At 35.4% G+C, this 27,583-nt stretch overlaps 1 protein-coding gene across 2 annotated transcripts in view; it reads right to left on the minus strand.

Annotated features, from left to right (window-relative positions):
- Window positions 1-27,583, minus strand: part of ANO3 (anoctamin 3) — a 209,754-nt gene that overhangs the window by 86,016 nt on the left and 96,155 nt on the right. Inside the window, exons 5-11 of one of the 2 annotated variants that reach the window (XM_047776120.1) lie at window positions 26,297-26,397; window positions 16,483-16,527; window positions 11,481-11,612; window positions 10,821-10,927; window positions 8,187-8,242; window positions 4,933-5,054; window positions 70-204 (exon numbers count right to left, since the gene is read on the minus strand). In XM_047776120.1, the coding sequence (XP_047632076.1) occupies window positions 70-204; window positions 4,933-5,054; window positions 8,187-8,242; window positions 10,821-10,927; window positions 11,481-11,612; window positions 16,483-16,527; window positions 26,297-26,397 (698 nt within the window). The remainder of the gene's footprint in view (window positions 1-69; window positions 205-4,932; window positions 5,055-8,186; window positions 8,243-10,820; window positions 10,928-11,480; window positions 11,613-16,482; window positions 16,528-26,296; window positions 26,398-27,583) is intronic. The other variant, XM_047776121.1, reaches the window with a different exon arrangement.

Genomic DNA, 27,583 nt, shown 5'->3' on the forward strand with positions numbered 1-27,583 from the left:
ATTGCTGTAAAGCTTTTGTCCATTCAGAAGAAAGGCCAGATTTTAAAAATAAATCTATTAATGGCTTACCTTACTTGACTTGCATTCATTGTGAATATTCCATAGAAGAAAACACACAAACCAACAATGGCTGCAGGAATCAGCATTCCAGTATACCACCCAAGCCAAGCAAAATACAGACCAATCTTCTCACCAAAGTATAGCCTGCATGACAAAGCAAATTCTTAGCTTAAGGCAATGTAAGTGACACTACAAATACTGATGTAACCCTTAGTCAGAATTTTAGATGGATAAGTGAGGCTATCATCTCAATTCCTCCTCAGCTCTATCTAGGGTATTTTAATATTCCTGCTTGTTAATGAATCCAATAATGGTGACACTGTTTATCTTCAAAAATTGTCTTTATAGGGGCACTTTTATAAAATGTGTTTATCTCTGTATCAAACTTCTTAACATGGCTCACAAAGCTTTTTAAAAGCCAGTTCTTAAATTTTCTCCATCCTCCTAGCAGTAACTCTTTTTGTTTTTTCTACGCTCAGAGCAGTGCTCAACAATCACTTTGGCGTAAATTAGAAAAGTGTCTCCCCTCTAGGTAGATGCTGAAAGCAGATTTGGTTTCAGTCTCCATCTGCATCCTTGGCCAGACTCCCTCATGCCAGATACAATCTGCATAATTATGTCAGGCATCTTCTTCAACAAAGTTCAACAATTCTTTCCATGGTTACTACCATTCCCTCATTTTGGAAACTTATATTTCACTCTCTTTGCCTTTCTGGCTTGTACTTATCTTGTACTTTATATCACTTCTTCCAGGAAGCCTCTCCTGACTTCACTTCAAACCTGGGTTAGATGCCCCTGCTCTTGCTCCCACACTGCCTTCACCTGTGGTTTCAGGGTCCAAAACGTACAAAACTTTGTGACAATTACCTGTCACTCTGCTATGCCTCTCCCTCCCCATAAGAGTGCAAACTGCTTGAAAGTGGACCCCTGACTTATTTCACTAGCACATACCTGGGGGTATTTTATTGACTGAAGCAATGGGAATGAGTGTGTTTTATTTCCCTTTAGCTGATTAATATATTTATACAGAAACAGCAGATGAATAAGGTGGTTCTAAGAACTGCCCAGTTGCTCTTTCTTCACCAAGTCTATAGTCTACAGCCAGTGTTAACTGTCACAACAGTGTATAAAGCTGCGTTAAGAAATGATAATTTCTTGAATTGTCCACTGGTGCTTGATTTCCATTTTCTGAAAATGATTACATAACACCAGTTTTTATCCTGGCACTAGTAGTAAAGACTGGTATTTTATACTTCATTTTGGAATTCGTTCTGGGCAAAAATTCTTGCTGGAAAGAAAATTCTCTTTTTTTCCTCAACAAGACTTCTCTCCCTCAAAATCATTCTCTTTCTACTCCATACTCTGTATTGTGCCAATTAAAATTCATGCATATTTTACCAGTTGTAGACATGGAGTCATCATATGTTAAGCACCATTTCTCTAATTTTTTGGGTTTTTTTTTTCATTTATTTCTTCTAGGAGACAAAGACTGTTCTATTCATTTCTTATACAATGATGATGTTCTATTTTGAGATGGAAACTTATTAACAGGTATCATAATAAAGTCATTTGTTCCTTTAAGCAAGTGTTCCTCTGTAGGGTGGAATAAAGATTTAGGTATGTATTACTAAGATAATGGAATATCTTTATAATAATTATTACAGAGGACTGTACTGAAAGACCCCCTTATACAGACAGCATTACACCAAGATTTTTAATTATACATTGTTGAAGGTTAAGGGGGGCAACAATATTATTTGACAGGAGTATAATTACCTAAGTTACAGCAGATTTCAGATCTGTTTCATGAGAAGAAGCTAGTTCCAGGCAAAGATGCCTGGTGAAAATGTCCTTAACCTGGAAGGTGGGTAGTCACAATCTTTTAGGATCTCTAGATATTCCTTCAATATCTTCAAAACCATGATAGGGCAAGGAGGATGGGGGTTGCTATTGGTGTTACCACCTTCCACTTCACTCACACTCTCTTTTCATCTGTTTTATATACTGGTTATCCTGGGTGACATTTCATTTGATTATTGGATTTTTCTGCTGAAATAACTTCTATCATATAAAGCCTCTATCATAAAACAGGTGTTAAATTGAACTCTTTTAGAGAGAATTATTGCACTTAGTTTAAAGTTATTTTTTTTAATTTTCATTTTTTTTTGTCTTTTTAGGGCCATACCTGCAGTATATGGAGGATCCCAGACTAGGGGTCAAGTCGTAGCTGTAGCTGCCAGCTTATGCCACAGCAATGCCAGATCTGAGCCGTGTCTGTGACTTACACCACAGATCATGGCAAAGCCAGATCCTTAATCCATTGAGCAAGGCCAGGGATTGAATCTGCATCCTCATGGATGATAGTCAGATTCATTCCCACTGAAGCATGATGGGAAATCCCAATTAGTTTTTAAATTAAAAAAAAATGCCTATTATAAAACCTTGAAAAATTGCCACACATCTATTTTGCTAAAAAAGGTTTTGTAGTTGACCATTTTTTAAATGTGTTCTTTCCAGATCCAAATATCTTCCATTGAGAAATAGACTGAAATGAAGATAGGCTTTGGCTAGTAAATTGTCTGAATTCATCATTAAAATGAAAACAAACCACACACACGTGGCCAGAAACGGTTGTTTATAATAAAAGAAAATGAATTGACAGCCCCTTATTTCTTATCCACTATTAATGAACTGCTTTTTTCAGCAGGAGAGAATATAGCCTTTGCCTGAGGGGCCGCATCATCTGGGACCCAAGTATGCACAAAAATTCCGACTGCCAGACACCTTCCTGCTCTCGCTACAGTTACGAAGTCACACAATAAGAGACTCATGTCCTCAAACTTGTATAGTCTTAAGAACAATTTAATTCCAAATAATTAAAATGTCATAGGTTTTCAGGCAGTCTTCCAGCTCATGTAGAAAACTGGGCCATGTACCCAATTCTCTGCAGAAGATTGCATAGTTCAGTGTGTATCAGTCTCACCACCATCTCGATTTTCGTAACAAGCAAGTCCCTGGAGAGCAAGCACCTATTGAAGCACCATCTATACTCTTTTCTGACCCTCACCTTGGGTGAGCCCCTGGTCACATCTCTCTCCTCTTAGTCATTTGAATAAAAATACACAATTTTCACAGCAAAATTCCCCTTCTACCTCTACACCCAAAGATTGGTAATAGCAACTGAATTATCTACTTACTGAAAATGAAGGTTGCTTGCTGATTTATTGCTGAGGCAGTTAACAGTGAAATCTCCCATAGATAGGGGAACTGCTGAACCTGAAATGCTTGCTTGAAAATCCCAAATTCACTGTGATTCCTAACACATATGGTTTTGTGAATTGGTATATCTCACTGTGTTCATATATCAATAAAATAAAATACTTTCCCCTGCATAAAGAAGAATCTGATAATTTGTTGTGACTGAACTAGAATCGAAGCTTCTTGCTTTTGAATATATCCAAGTACTTAATGTTTGAGATAAAAACGATTCAGTATGGGATATTCTGACTTGAACATCCAGATCCACGTTCTACCCTTTTCCTTTTTGCTCGCCTCTAGGGACCACATCACCTATGCTCCTTCCTTCTTTTGGTTTTATGATGGGCTCAATGGCCAACTGAAGGTACCAGCAGGAGATCACAGGGAGGGATAAGAGAGATGCTGGGGTATCTTTTTTTATTACCCTCACTTTCTCCTTCTCTGATTATAGATTTTAACAGGTTCTGCCAACTTCTCTTTCCTCTTGTCCCTCCAAGTCTAGGTTTGATAACAACATTCAGCTTTTGCTAGTCCCCATCTGCTGGCTCCCTTGATCCTGTTTATACTTTTGAATATTAAATTTATTTATTAAATTATCTTCAAATATCCCTTCTATTCTATCAGTTCTGTCAATTTCCTGCTGGAACAATGACTAGTACAGTTATGAGTTGTTCTTGATATTTGTATTTCATAAACAGTCCAAAATATCAACATATATAACCTTGTAACATGAAAGTTCTTTTTTCTTTTATTCTATAAATATTTCTAGTTAGATAGGGACTTAAGTCCTTTTCAATACGTATTTCCTTATTTTTTAAAATAAGGGCAAATTACAATAAAAAAATAAATAAAATCAAAATAAAATAAATCATGAAAGTAACACTATTCAAGACTAATTCAAGTTGAGAGCAGTTACTCACTAGAATATACCTCCTAGAACAGAGCAGACACAAACCATATCTTTGTTGAAAGATAAAATCATGCTGAGATGCTACATTGCCAATTTTCCTCTTTTCTCTTGGATCCATTTTCTGCCTTTCCCTGTTTTGATTTGTTTTCATGGGGAAGTAGATTGCAAAGGTTTCCTCATAAATTGCTCCTGGTTAAGTTGCACCAGGAGGCACTGAAGTCTCAAAGGAGGAAGAAGGGAGAAGCCAGTATCTTTTCTCTTCTCCTGGCCCTCTTCAGGGCCAGAGCCCCATCAGAGCACCCACAACTTGTTATGGCTCCATAATTTTCCGTTTCTCTACTCTCAACATTTCATTTCCCTGCAGGGAGTCTTAGTCACGGATGGCACAGCTCCTGCACCCAGGTTTTAGGCTTCAACTCATTTTCCCTCCAGATTTAAGACGGTTAGCAATTTTCTGCTGCTTTTATTCTCTGGTTGCCTTATGTTCCTGTTTGATTTCTCAGGTTTCCCATCCCTGTGTTACTTACTCCCTAAATTAAGTTCCTTTTATTAAAAAGGCATACAGCAGCTTCTTTTTTTTTTTTTTTGATCATACCCAGGCTGATACAGATTGTTTTGTCTGTATCAGTAAATAAAATAATTCCAAATCTAAGAAAATAACAATGAAACAGCATATGCTGTCCATTATAATTCATCTGCAGTACCTGATTAAATCCAGGGGTTGATGCTTGTACCACATTCCCCAGCGTGCCCAGCGCTCATATAACAGATGTCTGTTATTCTGAGGTCCATGGGTTTTGATGGGCTGGCTGCTTTTGTAAGCTCCCTGAAACAAATAAAATAAGATGAATTGATAGCCATCCTTTTAGTGAAATCTGAACTAACAGAAATTGCTTTTGCTTTTTTCTTATGAAATAACTTAATAATTTATTGAAAGCTTCAGAAATTGTAAACACAAGCCCATCACTGGAGTTATATAGTTAAGTGCCTTTATATATTTTTTTGCCTTGAAAAATATTTTGATACTTCTCAACTCTTTCTTAAATTCCTTTTTTAAACCAATGAGATCCTTTTCCATTAAAGTAAAATAGACTTTAGTTTTTCATTGTTTGGAATTTAACATCTTCTAGTAAAAAATATTTCCACCATAACTGAGAGAAATTATTGTAATATGTAGTTCAGAAATTAAGAGTGTGGAGTTCTCTTGTGGAGCAGCCAGTTAAGGATCCGGCGTTGTCACAGCAGCAGCTTGGGTCACTGCTCTGGCACAGGTCTGATCCCTGCCAGTTTCAAATGCTGCAGGCACAGAGAAGGAGAAGTAGAAGAAGAAGGAGGAGGAGAAGAAGAAATTAAGAGTGCCTTATTCTGCTTCAAGAAGCAATATAGCTCTAGAAAATATTTATTTCATTTATAGAAGCTATGGAAAGAGTAAATGTGCATTCAAAAATCATCAGTGCTAGTCATGTTTTTAAATCTTAGAATCCATAAGATTTAATTCAGATAAGATATTCCAAAACCTGAACTATTTTTCAAATTCTTTATAACCCCTAACTCCTTAAAAAATCTGTCATATGGGTTGCAATTCCAGAAACAGAAAACATATGCCTTCTAGAGAAAATTGTTCCCTGAAGGCTGAACTGCTCTTCTTTTATAATTTTAAAAAAGGGCAATAGATATAGTGACCTTATTTTCTGAATCAAAACTTAGGACACAGGGTTTGAAAAAGACCCCTTCCTCACTCCAACGTGCAAGTCTAGTTTTATGAAATTTTGAGGAAAATTTAAAACGAGTGGAGTTGTGCCTCAATTACCCCACCTAGATTGTGGGGATAAGACTAAACATTAATGATACTGATATAGAGGGGCCTTGTGAGGGCCCACTTGGAAAGCAGCTATGAAGTACCAGGCATATAACAAGTAAAATCAATGTTACTTTCCTTCCCCGCCTCAGTGGTCTGACACAGGCACTTCCTGGGCTTTAGGTGCTAAGTTTTGAATCCTTAGTACATCACTGTTGTAACTGCACAGTAACCTCTATCAACCATAATGTTCCGGGTGGACAGCGACACAAGATGGACTGCAAGAGAAAACTGACCAAAGTGGTGACTCCTGCCCTCCCACATATTTTCATCCCTTTCAGAGGACCATGTACACTTGGTGGTCCCCATCTCCACCTACCAGCACACTTTTCTTCTGTCTCTACTATTGATAATTGATGGGATTATCAATTCTATTAATAGTTTAGGCAAACGCTTTCTCACATATACATGCGTCTTCTCCCCTTTCTCCCTTTTCATGCCAAATTCCTCTAGAAAGGCCTCTTTCTGCCCTCTAGCCATTGTCCCCTTTGTAAGTAAAAAAATAAATCTCAACTGTGGGTAAAAAATATGAGCTGACACTAGTAGTAATCCTGCATCAAGGAAAAAGGACATAAACTGAGTGTCCTTAATAAAAATGATAGAGTGAGGGCCATAGACTTCATTTTCCCCAAAGTAAACCTTGTTTTTCTTTCCTCAAGTAGTAGCCTTTAATATCAAAAAAAAAAAAAAATTCCTGAGTCCATTTTGTTGACTTATTGCTTTATTTTCTTTACTTATATTTCAACAATACTACTTTCTAGCCATTTTGCATATATCTCATGTATTAGTATTTCTACCAAATTTTAAGAATAAATGGGAAAATGGCTATTATTTACAACCCATTCCTAATAGTTTAAAATTTCACAGAAGAAATGGCCAAAGAAGCTATCAGACTACTACTTAGGTTGACAAAATTGTTTAGAGAACAAAACAAACCTTCCTGTGCTACAGAATCTCTTGTGGGGACTCAGGTTGGCTCTTCTGAACACTTCAGTACTTTCTGACTAAGTTGTATTTGACATGGTGCTTAATTTTTTTCCGAGCCTTGTTTCTGCATCTCTACAATGGAAATATAATCCTCCCATCTAGAATTATTGTCAGATTAATGGGAAAATCCATGCACAGGATGTGTTGTATGAAACACTCTAACTTATCATTATTTCTATTCCTAATGTAAGTAGATATGTCATAATGAACAGATACATTGGAGTCTGGCTTCCTGGGCTCAAAACTGTTCTTTTGACACTTAACCATTCTGTGCCTCAATGATCTGTCTATAAAAAGGAGTTAAAAGGAAGTTAATATTATTGTCTACCTCAAAGGGTTGTTGCAAGGATTAAATGAGATAGTCCATATAAAATACTGAGCTCAGTACCAACTAGGAAGTGCTCAATACATTTTGTCTTTTATTAGTTATACTAGACTGTGAATTCTTCAGGTATAGGGATTATGTCCTAGGAGCCCTCAGCCTTTTAAGACTGGATGGGCTTTGAAAACACACATTAAAACCTATAATGACCCCATTCTTATTTTAAAATGCAAAATTTCCTTAAAAAGAATGTATGTGTGTGTGTATATTAGGAGAAGATGTTTAAATCTGATTCTAATATCATTCATAACTCAATAGGCAGACTCCACCAAAGATGACCTATTCAAAACTGGAGGCTATAATCTGGCAGAAAATCAAGTAAATAAAGGGGTGTAGTGTTTCGGTCTGAGTTTGTCTTAGATTTTCAGGTATCCTAATATGGTAGGCACAGACCAGAACCCGCTCTGTTTGAGACTTGTGTAAAACCCAAGCTGGGTCAAGCATGGAGCTCTGTGTTGGAGCTGATGGCTGTCTATGTCTGGTCAGAGTGGCTGAGCAATATCCACGAGCTTCCTCCAGGGCTGGGATTCCTGATACCAGGCAAATTGCAGAAGGGTTCTGGAGTGCAGGAGCTAGTGTGTAGCCATGGACTATAATGGGGTCTCGGAAAGGTCCAAGACTACCTTACTGATTGAACCTCCTGGAAGAGGGCAGCTAGACTTAAGGGAAAAAATGAGTTCAAGCTTGAGCAGCAGAAACTTTTTTCAAATAGAAATGTATTTCAAAATTACCTCATGTGGGGGAAAAGCTGCTATATATGAGCCATTGTTTATAAGTTTACAGATACCTGGGAAGAGAAGAAAAGAACAGTTCTTGAGTTAGTTTGATTGAAGACTTCCCTCTGGAGCAACATACATACACTTGGGACAATAAATTAATTTGAAACCAAAATAATCCAAATGACTTCCATAGGAGGACAGTGAGGTTATGAAAGAGACTGATACTGAGTCTAACTGTGTCTTTATAGCATTAATAAATGGAGGTTTGCAAGGTATAAGATATGACCCTTTGCCGTATCATGAAATATGAGCATTTTAATACTCACTTATTTGGAGGTACATGAGTTTGGAACAACTTTTTTTTGGCCTCAAAATATCAAAATTTGGTCAAGGAAACAGAGGAATTCCTAAAAATGTCTCAAAAGGACACTGGTATTGAGAAATCTTTAAAACTAATTCAAAGGGACATAAATAGCAATATGTGACTCATCTTAAAATCTCCTCCATCCCAGTAAGAGTGCAGTGAAATGGACTCTTTCACATAGGCCTGGTGAGACTGGATGTTGGGAAAAGTCTTCTGGAGAGCAATTTTTGTTGTAATATTATTTATACTAGTTAAGAATTAGAAAAAATTGAACAGGCAAAATCAAGGAATTGTTTCATTTTTATGGTACAATCAATTATATTAGTGCTTGGTAAACTACTGTGATTTGATGAATGCTTCTAATAGAATATTGCACAGCTGTTTAAAATAATGCTTTCATACATACTAGAAGGCTGGAGAAAATACAATGTTAAAATGGACAGAAAACTATAAATGCTACATGATTATAATTATGATACATCTCATATATATTATACATATGCGTATATATATAATATATATGTGTGTATATATACATATATATGTGTATATATTGGTATACACACACACACATATATATTCAGTAGTAATTTGTAGCAGTGACAATTGAATGCAGGGATTTTTAAATTGTATTTTTGTACCCTTCTGCATTTATTGCAGGTTCAACAGAGGGCATGATATCTTTATAATCATTTAAATGTCAATTTTATTTTTAAAGACTACCTAAGCACATAGTGCTATAATTTAGACACGTTTTTAGTTTATATTCTGGATTCCATCTATTTTTTTTTATTTATTGTTTACAAAACTTCTGATTGTGTCAAATTTTTATAAGGATTTAGTGTTCAACTATTTTGAATTTAGTGTTTAACTATTTTGACTGCTCAGTAATAAATGAATCATTAATCAGAAGAAAACCAAAGTCTGAACATTCCTCTTTAAAAAAAGGATGACTTGAAACATAGTTCATTTTACTAATGCAGCACGCCATTTGAATACAAATCTGTAGAGATTGATACAAGTTTCCACTGGCTATCAACTTTTTATTTTAAAGGATTTTAGGACATGACTAACATCTTCAGTCATCTTGTGTATTTCACCCTAACAAAAGGCTAGTTTGTTTGTTACCTGTTGTTTTCTGCTCTGCTCTGTGTAAACTTTGCAATCTTACTTAATTTTCCCAGGTGAAACTTTCTCAATTTTACTTTGCATCAGACATGAAGTAGCACACTGTTAAACATTCAGACAACACAGATATTTAGAAAGTTAAAAATTAGCTGTTATTGCACCTTCTAGATATAACCTCTAAAATGTTTTATATATATGTTTTATATATATATTCTAGATTTTTTCTTTTTATTTGTGTGTTTTTAGGAAATGGTATTACATTATTTTGTATTCTGTTTTTTGCCACTTAATAATTTACAGATTCTTTCAAAATCAATAGTAGAATAGTAATTTTCAATCTTCGTGAGTAAAGGGTGTATGTCATATACTTTCTATCATATAGCGTACAATAGATGCTCAATACTTTTGAGTTAAGAGTGAATAAAAATCACATAATTTTTAATGGATGCATTATATGGATATAGCCTAACCTATTTGTCAGTTCTCCTGATGGATAGTTCATGTATCTCTAGTATTAATCTATTTTATTTTTTGTTTACAAAGCTACAATGAACAAACTTTTACATATATTGTTATTCAAAAGTCCACCTATTTCTTTGGGATAAATTTCAAGCAATAAATTTTCTGTTCCAAAGTTTTTGAACTTTTCACATTTTGATACTTACTGCTAAATGTCCTTAAAAAAGTTTTTTTGTTTGTTTTATTTTGTTTTCTTTCATTGTACCTTTTTTTTTTTTGTCTTTTTGTCTTTTTAGGGCCACATCTGGGGCATATGGAGGTTCCCAGGCTAGGGGTCTAATAGTAGCTGTTGCCACTGGCCTACGCAAGAGCCACAGCTATGCCAGATCCGAGTCATGTCTGCAACCTACACCACAGCTCACAGCAACGCTGGATCCTTAACCCACTGAGCGAGGCCAGGGATCGAACCCCCCACCTCATGGTTCCTAGTTGGATTCGTTTCTGCCACGCCACGACGGGAACTCTGTTTTCTTTCATTGAAATGATGAAACATAGAATGTTTAGAGTTGGTTCAACACATTATATCCTATGTTTAATGTATAAAGGCAAAACTTCAGTTGTTAAAAAAATAATTCCGCATGTAATCAGTAAAAATAAATTCTACATTGTGTTTAAATTTTAACTATGGTTCTTACCCACTTTTGATATTCCATTTTCATATTTGGTGTGCTGTAGCATATGATAGACTATCCTGCTTCGAGTAGCATTGCTGAAGAAGGTGTCCTTATTGTTTATTATGAAGCTGGGAATATAAAGGGATTGGTTTTAGTATGGAAAGCAGACCAGAGAATCCAGCAACAGCTACAAGTTCCTGGCTAGTCATCCATGTATTTTCTCCATTAAAACAAGTATAGTCAATCAGAAGAGACACCATCTTCTTAAATCATGTGGCAGAGAACAAAATACACTTATAAATAAAACAAGGCATTATCAAATATTCATTTTAATATTTTTCAGTTTATAAGGAAGCCTGGATGTCCTTATATTTCTTTTTTACATTGAAACAAGGAGAGAATAGACTGCCTGTTGTGTCCATAAATTTTGTACTACCTTAAACAAAGTGGTTCCAAATAGAACACATTAAAAATTGATACCATTCCCCTACACTGCATTTTCCGAGCTAGCTTATCTTGTTTTCAGTACTTGAGTGGTAAGTGATGCTTCTCCCTTTTCCTTCATCTCTGACTGTCCCATTGTAGAAAGAGTTGCATAGAGCAAACATGAGAGCCAATGTTGTAAAGAGCAAAAGGATGATTTCAAGAGATGGTGGAAGAAAAAAAGAGATGGGAACTCACTGGTGAATCCGTGCCCGGCTGAAGGGGCCGGTATAGCAGTCTGACTCCTCCAGGTCTGGGAAAGCTGACTTGTCAAGAACCATTGGGTTTTGGGACATCCATTTTTTGATTCTTCTAAAATATTTTTGCACCCTGGAACAAAGTCACATTTTAGAAGGGCATTAGGCTGCATTCCAGAGCCATGCCTACTTTCCACTACTGTTCTGAAATAGTTCCCAAAAGACACACAAACACCCACACTCACACCCACACACATGCATTGCTCCTGTTCCCACACAAAACAAATTCCAAAATAAACCAAATCTTGCACTGTGTTTATTTAAACTCTTTTGGGGTGACTAAGTTACCCTCAAAAGAAAAGTCCTGTGGAAAATATCATCATATATAAAGATGGGATGAGAAAGAGCATAAAGAATAAAGCTGGCATGGTATTTTTACTGAAGTTGTATATGTATATGTATATCTATACATGTGTATCTATAGATCACTTTAAAAAAAATCAATGTAGCGCTACAAAACTGGAGACTGAAAGGAGAAATAGCTAAAACACACTGTTTCAGCAGCATAGGAATCACAAGGGTGATGAAAACAGCAAGGGTTTTGGAGTCAAGATAAATAGGATTCAAAGGCAGCTCTGCATTATAGTAGCTGTGGGAACTTGTACAAGTTATTTCGCTTCTTTTTGCCTTGGTTTTCTCATCCATAAACTGAAATTAATAATACTGACCTTGCTGGAAAGTTGTGAGTTGATGTTTTACTTTAAACTTGATTAATGAGTAATAAGGAAAGTTAAGTCAAGGAGTCTTTGCAGTACTTTTAAGACTTTAATGGGCAAATATATCACCTGAAACTCTTGTTAAAATGCAGATGCTAATTCAGTAGACTTAGCGTGGGGGTCTGAAATTCCACATCTCCAAGGACCCCCAAAGGGGATGCTCATCCTGCTATCCACTGACTCTGAGTGATAGATTTAGCAGAGACATCAGGTAAAAAACATTAAAACATGGCTTCAGGAAATCTCACATCAGGATACTCTGATCTCAGTGTTAGATTATAGTCATCATCCAGTTCTATATGGTATATATACTGATTGGAATCATATCTATTTTTCAAAAGACAAAAAAGAAAGCAAAAGAGATATTGACTCCAGAAATTGATTCTGAAAACTAAATTCTGAGTTTCTATGATAACAGCTGTGTTTACTTTTTAAAATGTGCTATATTTACACACTATTTATGAGGTTCTAGCTTTGGCAATTTGGGGCTTCTTCTGCCATAGTACAAAGAGCAGAACAGAGTATTTTCCTAGGCAAGTACAATGCATCTTAAGATTTGTTTGGCCAACTCTGCTTTAAATTTTAAAAATTTAGAACAGCAATGTCCAGGAAGTGGTGGTATCTTAGAAATGACTTCATTCAAGTCTATTGCGATAAAATTACCATGTACAATTTTAAATAAGCATCAAGTCTTGAGGTAAACTTTAGCTTAGTGTGTGAAGAGTTTGGACCTTTCTTTGCCAGTAAGGTTATCATTTAGATGCCAAGTCATTTCTGGTTTTGGAGGGACCAGAGTACTTCTTTCTAGCCTGAAATAATAAATGAGCATTATCTGAAGTGTCCACTTTCCTTCTTCTTATTATAAAAAAGCCTCTGAAATCACAAAATATCACTGTATTCCAGCAACTAGTGCAAAGACATGTAAAAACACTGAATAGATTATATAATTATAATATTAATATTGTTATTATTATGGCAGTTACTGCAACTTTTCAAATTTAGTCTAGGGAGGAAAACAACAGGGCAGGAGTTGGAGGATTAATTTGGCAGTTATTTAAATTGAGCCAAACATATCAAATCTTTGAGATTTAGGTTCCTCATCTGTAAAGAGAGGAAGAAATTCCATCTGTCCTACTTCATTAGGTGGCTGGAGGATCAACTAAAAGGAGGCCTCTGACAGCACTTAGGAAATACAGATGAGCCTCAGCACCCAAGGGCCTATTACCTCTGATAAAGCGACATGCTAGAAATAAATGTGAATTTTAAAAATAAAGAAATGAAATAAAAGTACTTTTAGGCCATCATGGACCTTTTAGAGAAAAATAAACTGTATGATCAGTTCAGGCTTTTCACATATTTCCTAGGAAGGAATGAACAACCTCTGATAGTGAAATGTGGTCAGCACTGGATTTGAATCACAGGATGCAAAGATCTAGTTTGCATTTCTTTGATTCTCATTACTTCATTTCTTTGATTCTCATTCAGTTTTTGCATCTCTTAACTGAGAGGATATTCTGATAATGAAATAGGTAAAGCCTGATAACCACAGTACCCAGCACAAAGTAAACACTCAGTAAGTGTTTATGATGATAATAAGGAAAAGGAGTATCATTACTACTTCCACAATCATCACCACCACCGCTATGTCAGCAACGTAACCTAGTATGTTATCGACACTCCACCAAAACTTTGTCATGTTAGCCATCCTGTAAACTCAAGGTTTCATGGTGTAATGCGAAGATGATTTCCAACAGAGCTTTAAGTTCCTTTGCTAAAATCAGTGGAAAGGGGATAATTCAATGGAACTTGAAAATAAATCTGGTTTAAAATGATCAAAAGAACTTGGTCAGAGCAAAAATTCCGCCACACTAGCTCTGAAAGCTGGGAGATAAGGTGTGAGTTGCAGTGATAATGGAGTCATTTATAGTCCCAACTTTGCAACAGAAGTTACTCTTTGTTCCGTCTCCCTAAAGGGTCATTTTGAAGATGCTTTGATAATTGTATATGAAAATGGTTTATAAACTAAAAATAGATAGCAGCAATAATAAAACTATACGCATTTCCTTTTGACCCGCCTGGAGAAAGGATGATTTTCAAAAGCTGGATAATTGCTGTACATATTTATCCTTTGGTGTTTACTGGTCAAATTATCCATGCACAAAACAATCTTTCCCTCTTCAAGAAACAGGAAACATATGAAATCTAAGTGCATACAGCTGATTTTGTTTCCCTCTTTCTAATTGTTTACAAATTGAGTTTTATAATTTTATAATAATGATGACCACACACACACACACACAGTATTTAAAATTTCTTTTCCAAAGGTTAAGTTGAAAAATCAAATTCAGTCATTTTCTTAATGGAAAGTATAAAATTGGGCAAACATGACAATTATTTTTCAGTTTAATATGTCATATAATTTTATAAACACTTTTCCTATTTATTTGTTACATCTCCATATGCATCCACAAACTCAAAGAACAAAAAGAACTATCTGTAATGCCTAAATTATAAAGTAGTAAACTATAATAATGTTTAAGGTACATTAACAATCATTTGGAATAACTGATAACCTTATTTTCATTTCATAAAAACCCCCAGAAAATAATAATAAATGCAAACAATAATACAACATATTATGACACAGTGTTCATTTTTCTAGTTTGCTTTTGTTTGACCAAAATAGAAAAAAAATAATTTTCCACTATTAAAAATATTTCTTTAGGATTTAACATACACATGTTTATCAGGAATTCTAAATACATGTTTACTTGAAAATTAAATTATGACAATATTACAAGAGACATTGGTGGCCATTTTAATATACAGGATTTTATCCTTCTCCAAATCTCTGAAAGGACAATACCTGTTTTTCAGAAAACCTGCTAATTATGCAGCAGCAAAATCTCACTTCTATAGAGCATATGGAAGCAAACCCAAACACATTTTATCAACATATCCAATATTAAGCAGGCACATGCAGAGAAAACAAGAAAAACCTGCAGTTGTAAATTTAAATATTGTAATATTCCAGTGAGTTTGTCCTTATCATGCAAAAACAGCCTTGGAAATTTGCTATATAGACCAGGAACAAATAGAAGGGAAATGATGAAAGCTCACTGTAAAGCTTAATATATTAACCTGACAAACAGAAAAATCTGACCTGGATGAGGAATGTCACTCATTTTTTAACGGCTAGTTGAGTACCAATTCTCTTAACATTCATTCAAATTTCAATTCTTCCCCTTATTCCTACCACACCTAATGTTTAAAAGAGTATAATACTCTTCTATTCTGGAATTAAAATTTTTCTTATTCCAAAGTTCTAAATTTTCTATGGTAAAGGAACTAGATTTATTAAATTCCTTTCTAAAGTGGTCAGATATTTATACTATACGATTGTCCTAGTTTTTGTATCATTCTGATTTCTAACATCCTGCAAAGTTATTCAACAGGGCTTACCCTACCACATCCCCATTCTGTTTTTGTTAATCGATTCTTCTGCAAGGAGCAGAAAATAGCCTAGTTTTAGAAGCCTTTTGTTTGTAGAGTTCATCAAATGGAAGTTCATTTCCTCCAATGAAACAGGACCAAGGCATTTCAGTTGGGAGAGTTTCTTCAGTCTCAGGGTTGTATTTTAATTAATTCCTCTACCACAACAGGTACCACAATAGGTAAAGAGATGTTTTGAGATAAAGCTATTGAACCAAAGTTTGCTTTCAATACTTGGCTATGAGAGGCAGCCTCAGGTGGTGGAATAAAAGTAGGTCCATGATACAAAAGATGCTATGTGGCTTTGGTAAACCACTTCATTATTCTGCATGCTAGTATCTCTTCTACCATCTCATCAATAAGAAGTTTGGATTAAATGATTCAGAAGGCCTCGGTAGGATCTACTGTTCCATTACTCTAGTGGGTTATCACTTTCCCATCAGTAATGGCTTTACTAGTAGGAATTAAAATTTCCTAAAACACTAACCTGAAATTAAAGTCCTCATTCCATAATATTCTATCAAGGAGGACTGTATACAATGATAAATGAAAAGAGAGATGATCTGATTTTAAACATTGTTAAATTTGGCATAAGTCATTTTGGAACTCTTGAACAAATAAAGTTTTTCTTCCGAAAATTTACAACTGCTGATATGGGAAATAAAATTTATTCTTTTTATTTTTTTTTCCCCAGTGACAAACTGGTCTTAGACAAATCACACATCACCCACCAACCTGCCCATTGATTTGCTCCTCCGGTCAGTGTAATAGCATTTTTTCCTGAAAAATAATAGAAATTAGCTGAGAGAAGGCACATGAAAATAGTGAAACCAGTGAGTGACAAAATTCAATTATACTGAGCATTTCAACACTCCAACTTTCACATGCTAAAGAAAGATATGAAATAAGTCAGTATAATAGGAAGAACTCTAAATTTATGTTATTTCAATTTCAGAATTCTAAGTTATTAATAACAAAGACACTTTCACAAATATTTGGCTTTTAATCTTTTTCTGAAGTTCTGCCTTCTGCTGCACTCTAAATTTTACCCAGATCATGTGCATGTATGTTATTTGAAAGCATCTATCCACCTATATAGCTAAACACATATATAATGAATATTTTTGATATGCTAAATATTTCGATATGCTAAGAATGCTAAATTATAACTACCAAGAATTTAGAGGGAAAAAAAGAGGGTTTCTACTTACAAAAGTTGAGGAGACAACTGATAGTTACAACAAAGTGTGATAATGCAGTAAAATAGACCTATGGAAATACCTAGGAAGGAATCTCAATTAGTTCTTATAGATGGAGGAGAAGGGGACAGGGAACCTTTTCTAGAGGATGTGTTATCTGTGTTGAATCCTGAAGCACACATGGCAGGAGTCCTCTGAATATAGTACTTAGGACGTGGCATTTTTTTCTTTTTTGGCTGTACTTGTGGCATGCAGAAGTTCTTGGTCCAGGGATCAAACCCATGCCATAGCTGTAAGCAGAGACAGAGCTGTGACAACACTGGATCCTTGCCCCACTGAGCCATGAGGGCACTCTAGGACATGGTATTTTAGAGAGGTAGCAGCATATGAAATGGTTATGGGATCAAGACCAAACATTGTAAGATTTAGGTAACTTTGATGAATTAGGTAATTGCTGGAGCATAAATTGAGGATAATGACAAAAGAGGTGAGGGGATGATGAACAAGGCACAAATGATGAGAGGTCTTACCACTGATGCTAAGGTTTTCAGGTGAAAAGTCGATGATAATCAGGGTTTTAATGAAGTATGTAGCACTTTGATTTTAGAGAAACTAAATGTCCTAGTGATAGAAGCTAAATCATTTAAAAGATTTCACTAAATGCTCATTTTGGAGCTCAAGAATCTCATTCAGGGCCTTCTAAAAGCGTCTTTATCCCCACTCACCAAAACCCATTTACAGAATCAGAATACTCCTCCTGGCGTGGTATCTAGAAAGCAGGGCTGAGAGTCAGGATGACTGATATTTAGTCCTGTGTTACTAACTGCTTAGAAAACTTGACAACTATATGAGCTGCCATATTTCATTGCAATCACAAGTCATATTACTAGAAAAGAATTTTTAACTTGTCTCTGACATACTCTAACATGAAGTTAAAATATGGAGTTTCCAGGCTTGCTATGTCCAGCCTCTTCTACAAAGACTCTCTTGCACTATCAACCTCATTATTATAAAACTATTTACTGACTATCTTCTATAGGAGATTGGGTTTCTTGAAGAAGATAGTTTCATTTCTTTTGGTTTTGTGTATACTTGGCACATTCTTTGGTAAATAGTGAGAATTCTGATGACTGATGAATAAATGAATGAGCTTTTGCTTAATTCACAGTTGCATTTATTTCCTTCACTGCCTGAGAGTACTTTGAATTTAATAAACATTTATTAAATAAGGTATCTCTTTAAGAAAATGACTAATGTAGAAATTGGCTTAAAATAATTCTCAGCATTAAACAAACCTAGGAATATGATTAAGATGAGATAAAGATTATAGTTATAATTATCAATCGTGGATATGGTGAGGAATAATATAAAAAAATAAGGGAATTTGGATAAGCATTATTCTCCTTTTATTGCTGTTATTTTGCTTTTTTTTTTTTTCTTCTTGTGGCTACACTCACGGAATATGGAGGTTCCCAGGCTAGGGATCCAATCAGAGCTACAGCTGCTGGCCTACATCACAGCCACAGCAACACCAGATCTGAGCCACGTCTGTGACCTACATCATAGCTCACAGCAATGCCGGATCCTTAACCCAATGAGCAAGGCCAGGGATCAAACCCTCAACCTCATGGTTCCTAGTCAGATTTGTTTCCGCTGCACCACAACAGGAACTCCTATTGCTGTTATTTTGAATTATTTCTCTTAAACATTTTAAAAAATGCTTTGGGAGAAATAAAGAACAAGTGAAGGAAGACAATCATATAAGATGAATACACCTACTTTTTAGATTACTTATATTGAAAGAACAAATAAAATTAATAGATTCAATTTTCCCAATTAACTAACACCCCCATTATCAGTCAAATCTAGGATGACTATATGTGATAATTAGTTCTGTCATGTCTTCTTACTTGGGGACTAGTTACTGTTTATCTTGAGGACACATCTGTAATGGGTTGTATCTGCTTGGCTGTATAACAGGGTAAGATTTCTTTGCAATCTCAGCAAATTGCCTGTGATGTATGTTGCATTCTGGTTTAATGGTTATTCAACAATAAAAAAGGATTATCTTTTATTTCTATCTTTGTGGAGAAGTTTTCTTGTCCAGGGAGACTTTGTTTTTAATTATGTTTCCCCAGCATATACAAGTGTACCTTTAATCCATGGAGTCAATGATAATCAGCAATTCTCATTAGTTCTGCATAAAGGAAGCTACAGAACCAAATGATTTCCTACCCACAATCTTCATTCCGTAATTTATTAAACACATATTGTTCATGGACAGAGCTTTTTTTATTTTCCTTTATTCTTTCATTTGAAAGATTCCTCTATTTTATACTTTGCATTGACAGCATTTATCTACCTATTACCTACCTCCCTATATACCCACCTAATAAAGCAACTACTCAAAACTATAAGTAAATAATTATCACAATCTCTGTTTCCAGCCACTGTTTCAACAGGCAGTGGCCACATGGAGATGTTTGCGGGGCCAATGAGGACAGTCACGTGGCTGGAAACCTGGGTCCCCACTCCCTGTCAAGCAGAGCTACTGCACTTTGATCTATTACATATGTTAGGCTTATTATGTTATTTTATTTTTGAGTGAGGTATCCTTTGCATAAAGATGGTCTAAGTTTAATCCCAAATATGATAAAAGATCGATCTTAATGTTTTAAAAAAATTCCCCTCAAATTTTCTATGATTAAAATATTTGTGGGAGGAAAGCTTAAGGACAGATGGAAGGTTGACCCCATTATTGAACTCAGCCTAAGAAGCTACAGGATGACTGAATCATCTTAAAATATGTTTGACCATTTTAATGTGAGAGAAGGGTAATAATGAATAGGAATTACTTTCAAATCAAAACAAAAATCATGAAAGTAGGACTTGATATTTCTGGAATGTAGAAGACATAGGCTAAGTCCTACCAGATAGGATAAAAACTAGAGAAAGTGGATTATTTTATTTTACTTTTCTGAAATTTTCTTGTTTCTTTGAAACATCAAGTACAACATGCAGGCAATATCTACCTTGTAAGAATAATCAAGAAAATACATAGCTAAAAAATTTAGGTTTATAAAATTCTACATATGCAGAATATTAAAGCATAAACTTTAGATAAAATGCTGAAGTTTCATGTTCTTAAAATAAGCAGAAAACTCTTTCAGGAGTTAATAACTATAATTTTTTTTCCTGAATGAATTCTTTTTTTGTGGAATACATACCTAAGTTTCAACACTGAATAAATACAAGAAATAGCTGATAGTTATGAATACCTTTTATGCATAAATCTTTTAAAAATCTTATCTTAAAAAGATAAGTATTTTTTCTATTTAAGTTATTTGTTATTCTTGGGAGTTCCTGACGTGGCTCAGTGGTTAACAAATCCGACTAGGAACCAAGAAGTTGCGGGTTCCATCCCTGGCCTTGCTCAGTCGGTTAAGGATCCAGCGTTGCCGTGAGCTGTGGTGTAGGTTGCAGATGTGGCTTGGATCCTGCATTGCTGTGGCTCTGGAATAGGCCAGTGGCTACAGCTCCGATTGGACCCCTAGCCTGGGAAACTCCATATGCCATGGGTGAAGCCTCACAGGTGAATTTTACCAAACATACAAAGAGGAAATTATACCCATCCTCCTTAAACTTTTCAGAAGGTTGAAGAAGAAGGAACACTCCCAAAGATATTCTCTGATGCCACCCACCATCAAATCACCCTAATTCCAAAACCAGACAAAGATACCACCCAAGACGAAAACTATAGGCCAATATCTTTGATGAATATAGACACAAATATTCTCAACAAAATTTTAGCCAACTGAATCCAACAACATATCAAAAAGATCATACACCACAACCAGGTGGGATTCATCCCAGGTTCACAAGGATGGTTCAACATACGCAAATCAATCAGCATCATACACCACATTAACAAAAGTCAAAAATCACATGATCGTCTCAATAGATTCAGAAAAAGCATTTGACAAAGTACAGCATCCATTTATGATAAAAACTCTCACCAAAGTGGGTAGAGAGGGAACATTCCTTAACATAATCAAAGCCATTTATGACCAACCCATAGCAAATACAATGCTTAATGGAGAAAAGCTGAAAGCCTTCCCGCTAAAATCTGGAACAAGACAAGGATGCCCACTCTCACCACTGTTATTCAACATAGTACTGGAAGTCTTAGCCACAGCAATCTGACCAACAAAAGAAATAAAAGGCATCCAAATAGGAAGAGAAGAGGTAAAACTGTCACTGTATGCGGATGACATGATGCTACATATGGAAAACCCTAAGGACTCAACCCAAAATTACTTGATCTGATCAACAAATTCAGCAAAGTAGCAGGATATAAGATTAACATTCATAAACCAGTCGCAATGAACAATGAAATATTAGAAAAGGAATACAAAAATACAATACCTTTTAAAATTACACCCGAAAAAATCAAATACCTGAGAATACACCTGACCAAGGAGGTAAAAGACGTATATGCCAAGAACTATAAAACATTAACTGAGGAAACTAAAGAAGATGTAAGAAATGGAAAGCTATTCCATGCTCCTGTGTTGGAAAAATTAATATTGTAAACATGGCATACTACACAAAGCAATCTACAGATTCAATGCAATCCGTATCAAATTACCCATGACCTTTTTCACAGAACTAGAACAAACAATCCAAAAATTTATATGGAACCACAAAAGACCCAGAATTGCCAAAGAAATTCTGAGGAACAAAAACCAAGCAGGAAGCATAACTCTTCCAGAATTCAGGCAATATTACAAAGCCACAGTTATCAAGACAGTGTGGGGCTGCTACCAAAACAGACATACAGACTAATGGAACAGAATAGAGAACCCAGAAATATACCCAGACACCTATGGTCAATTAAGCTTTGACAAAGGAGGCAAAAACATCAAATAGGAAAAAGGACAGTCTCTTCAGCAAGTATTGCTGGGAAACCTGGACAGTTGCATGCAAATCAATGAAACTAGAACAAACCCTCACACCATGCACAAAAATAAACTCAAAATGGCTGAAAGACTTATATAAGACAAGACACCATCAAACTCCTGGAAGAGTACATAGGCAAAACATTCTCTGACATCAACCTTACAAATGTTTTCTCAGGTCAGTCTCCCAAAGCCACAGAAATAAAAGCAAAAATAAACCAGTGGAACCTAATCAAACTGACAAGCTTTAGCATAGCAAAGGAAACCAAAAAGAAAACAAAAAGACAACTTACAGAATGGGAGACAATAGTGTCAAATGATGCAACTGACAAGGGCCTAATCTCTAAAATATACAAACAACTTATACAACTCAACAGCAAAAAAGCCCACAACCCAATTGAAAAATGGGCAAAAGACCAGAATAGACATTTTTCCAAGGAAGAGATACAGATGGCCAACAAGCACATGAAAAAATGCTCAACATCCCCGATTATTAGAGACATGCAAATCAAAACTGCCATGAGATACCACCTCATACCAGCCAGAATGGCCACCATTAATTAGTCCACAAATAACAGATGCCGGAGGGGGTGTGGAGAAAAGGGAACCCTCCTGCACTGCTGGTGGGAATGTAAGCTGGTACAACCACTATGGAGAACAGTATGGAGGTACCATAGAAAACTATGCATAGAACTACCATATGACCCAGCAATCCCCAATATATGCCCAACATGTATCCAGACAAAACTTTCCTTAAAAAAGACACATGCACCCGCATGTTCATTGCAGCACTGTTCACAATAGCCAAGACATGGAAACAACCCAAATGGCCACTGACAGATGATTGGATCAGGAAGGCCTGCTATATATGCACAATGGAATACTACTCAGCCGTAAGAAAGAACAAAATAATGCCATTTGCTGCAACATGGATGGAACTAGAGACTCTCATACTGAGTGAAGTCAGACAGAATGAGAAAGACAAATACCATATGATATCACTTTATCTGAAATCTAATATATGGCACAAATGAACCTTCCCACAGAAAAGAAAATCATGGACTTGGAGAATAGACTTGGGGTTGCCAAGGGGGAGGGGGAGGGGGAGGGAGTGGGATGGATTGGGAGCTGGGGGTTAATAGATGCAGACTATTGCCTTTGGAATGGCTTAGCAATGAGATCCTGCTGTGTAGCACTGGAAACTATGTCTAGTCACTTATGGTGGAGCATGAGAATATGAGAAAAAAAAGTGTATTCATGTATGTGTAACTGTGTTGCCATGCTGTACAATGGAAAATTGACAGAACACTGTAAACCAGCTAAAGTGGAAAAAAATAAATATTATATAAAAAAAGACTTCTCCCAGATAGACTATGATAAAATGAACATACTTTGAAAGTATATTGATAAAGAAAAACCATCTTTGAATGCCAGATGTTTGGTGTTAAGCAAACATGTTAAGCAACATTTACTTTTTCACTGAATGAAATTATAACTTCAAATTAATGTGTCTTTGTCAGAATCAAATAATCAAATGATGCCAAATTCCCCCTTGGGTAGCAAAAAAGGAACCAATCTTTTATGATCCTGTCAATTATGCATTTTGTATAAAGTCCAAAGGAGGAAGTTGGGAGATATGCTCCTTTTTTGATGAGAAATTCTAACATGAGTTTCACTTAACCTAAATAGAACCTGAATACTGAAATTCATTGAAATGGCACACTTTATAGTCTCTAAGGGTTTCCCCCTTTTAGATCTACAAAAAAATTAGTTTGTGCATAAATTCAACTAGAACTCTTCTTAGAAACAATGCTAAAATCAAAAGAATGAAGGCATGTTAAATCAGTTAGGCTTAATTAGGTATTTTTTGCAATTTCACCCTGATTTTAGGAAGTATGTTATTGTCTTGGGTGTTACACTTCTTTTGCATCCTTGTTTATAACCTACAGTCAAATTAGAACTTATTAAAAATAATTTTGTAAGAATGTAAACAAAATATTATGAATCCACAATCCCATCCATCAAAAGCAATCATTTTAACATACTATATTTTCTTCCAATTTTATTTCTATTCATTTTACATTGATGAAATCACAGTGTATGAATAAATATATATCCAATGAAGTTTATTTACATTTCATTATAATCATTAAGATATTCCTATACCCATTCATTTTATAAATGAATTATATTCCACTGCAAGGGCATATCTAATTTATTTAAATCATGCACTATTGAACATAGGGATATTTCAAAGTGTTTCCAAATAATACTTTGAGGAATGTTTTTACATATTTCTCAGTTACTTCTTAAGATAAAAAGTGAAGGTTATAAACAGTTTTAAGTCTCACAGAAAATAATTTCAAATTCAGTTTCAGAATATTTTATGAAGTTTATTTCCCACCATAAATCTACAGAGGTAATTTCCACCATATCTGTGCTAGGTTTGAAGGTTACTATTTATTAATTACTTAGCTAATGTCACAAGTTAAAATGTATCTCATTGTTTTAATTCTGTATGGTTTTGTGTAGCATGAATACATACAGACCAAATAAGAAGAAATTAGATCAAGCAAATGGCAAGTATTCTCCCATTATCAGCCTGTAATAAGTCACAGACATGTATTTCACAAGACTTTTTACAAGGAGACGTGGTGTCAGCAGGGAAACATTCATCAGAAGTCAAGTAATGTATACTTACCTAGTTGTACGCTCAAGATTAGTTCAGTAGGAGTGTCCTAAATTAAAGCAGTCCTCTGTAGACATCAAACATCTGATCATAACAAATAATATCTAATAGGTCCTTATTTCCTTTGTTCAGGGACCAAGTTTCAAAAAAATGTACAAGCCTCAGTTTCTGGAAGGTATTTTATTGATCATTCATAAAAGGTGCTAAAGAATTGGAAAAACTTTTCTTTCCTTCATTAATCTTCTCTCTTCTCTCTTTTGGTCTTTTTAGGGCTGCACTCATGGCATATGGAGGTTCCTAGGCAAGGGGTCCAATTGGAGCTGTAGCTGCTGCCCTAGACCACAGCCACACCAATGCCAGATCTGAGCAGCATCTGCAACCTACATCACATCTCATGGCAATGCTGGATTCTTAACCCTCTGAGAGAGGCCAGGGATCGAACCTGCCTCCTCATGGATACTAGTCAGGTTTGCTACCTCTAAGCCACAACTGGAACTCCAATGGCTTCTTTGTTTTGTTTTGTTTTGTTGTTGTTGTTGTTGTTATTATTAGTTTTGCCAAGCCCTTCATGTTATTATTTGGTCTCTTATAAATATTCTCTATATAGGGAATTTTGAAACTTTTGGCCAAGCAGGAATGGGAGTCAATTTAAGTATCCAATTCTACAATTGTCACAGTAAGATTCCTCAGTGGTTGCCACATTCGTTATGTGGGCAATGACTGTGGTTGCATATTCCAAAGCCTGAGGTGCTCAGATGACTAAAAAGATGGTGATCAGCATCTCACATTTTATCGTGAGTACTTCAGAGGCTTGTCATTCGATCTGCAGCTGTCAGCACTCTTACAAAGTTGGCCTCTTCTATGCTATCAGCCCTGAGAAATTTCTCTATATTTTGAATTGCACTCTTATTGTTCATTTATGTTCATTATCTAGAGGTTCTTCTCCTTTGTATCTTGTTACCCTGAATCTTTTAAAACCTCCCTAGAAGTTTATGAAGCATATTGAACTCTAAATAAGTATAAATATTCATATCTTTAATACAAGTTAAAACTTGCACATAGTAGAAACACTGCCGAATTTTATTGTGAGAGATGATAAGGGAACGTGATACATTCTGCATGCAGCACAATGCACACAATATGGGGAAACACATCTATTCAATTTTTGCTTGCCTATAGGAAGGACTAAAAGATCTTTGAACTGAGAAGGCCTTTCATTACAATTAATCCTTTGGTATTGAGGGCAGAGCTAAGAAACCATCTGATTGAACTACACCTGAGGAATGATTCTTGCTAACTTCTATAAAGAGAAGAACACTGTATTTCTATACATAAGAATGATATACACTTACACTTCCTGCCTTCCACAAAAATAATAAGAGTTTTATCTAACCATATTAAATAAGAACTGAGACTGACCTTGGGAACTGTAAGTTAATATTTGAAAATAACTCATTTTCCTTCCCTCTAGTCAAGTCCAGCTAGAAATGATTTAAAGCATCCTTTTTGATATAAAGCAGAAAGCTTATCACATCAGACAAACAAATTAGAAGTAAAAATAAGAGTCCAAGATTACCCAAATTTAGGAGGAAAATGCATTTCATCTGTAGAAAGAATAACATTTATCATTCTGAGATTTTTACAGAAAAAAGAGGCTCATCCTAATATACATTGAGACAGAATGAAATAAAGTTTGAATGTACCTGAAAGGCATCCTGATATTCAGCCTCTCTGCATACTTGCACAGCGTGTCCCACGGAATGTGAATTTTAATAAACATGATGTCAGGGTTTGCGACAGCTGGCTGCAAAGGATGGCAGAACAGGCACCACTTAGAATCAGAGCTGATGATACCATGCTACAATTTGATTTGAGAGGAAAGAACACTGTCCCCTCGTCTATATGAGAATCATTATCACTGATGTAAAAGGAATATATATATATATATATGAACAAAAATTCTTAATCCAGAAATATCTTAATAAAAAAATTAATAATGCCATCATATGTAAGAAATAATTATCCATGTGAGTTAGTGCATTTTCTTCCCTTGATCATTATCAAGACCCACAATCTCCAATCAGGACAATCTGAAGGTAATTAATTGTGTGTGATCATTTTTTTCATGATTCTCTCATTCCTGCTCAGGAGGGTGAACAACACTGGCAGCTGCCACCAGTTATTCATGCATTTATTTTTCTAGCACATTTAATTAAGTAATTACTACTCATAGGGACTTATGAAAATCCTAGGGATAAATAGAGTGTAAATCCTTCAAGTCTGTGGCTTTACTGAATGGTCACATTTGTACACTTACTCTAACCTTAAAAGATTAGTATACTTTTTCCTGCAGGAGATCATAAGAATTTAAATGTCTTTGATCTATACAAGAGATTTGAAAGCAAAATCAAGTATGCGTCAGAATTATCTAAGGAGCTTTTAATAAAATTGAGTACCTTGGTCCAATTAAAAATTCACAGAATTTGATTCCATTGTTCTCATACCAGTAATGGAAAATCAGAGGACTTTCTGAACCAGATAATCAAGAAAGTTCTGAGGCTCCATGGGCCTCAGATATTATAGGAACTTCAGAAAGTAATAGGCCAGGCTTTTTATTTTTATTTATTTTTTATTTTAATATAATTTTTTTTTTAATTTCCCTGATACATTATTTTTTTCCATTGTACGGCATGGCAACACAGTTACACATACATGAATACACTTTTTTTTCTCATATTCTCATGCTCCACCATAAGTGACTAGACATAGTTTCCAGTGCTACACAGCAGGATCTCATTGCTAAGCCATTCCAAAGGCAATAGTCTGCATCTATTAACCCCCAGCTCCCAATCCATCCCACTCCCTCCCCCTCCCCCTCCCCCTTGGCAACCCCAAGTCTATTCTCCAAGTCCATGATTTTCTTTTCTGTGGGAAGGTTCATTTGTGCCATATATTAGATTTCAGATAAAGTGATATCATATGGTATTTGT

The sequence above is a fragment of the Phacochoerus africanus genome, chromosome 4 (assembly GCF_016906955.1).
Source record: "Phacochoerus africanus isolate WHEZ1 chromosome 4, ROS_Pafr_v1, whole genome shotgun sequence".
NCBI classification, from domain to species: domain Eukaryota; kingdom Metazoa; phylum Chordata; class Mammalia; order Artiodactyla; family Suidae; genus Phacochoerus; species Phacochoerus africanus.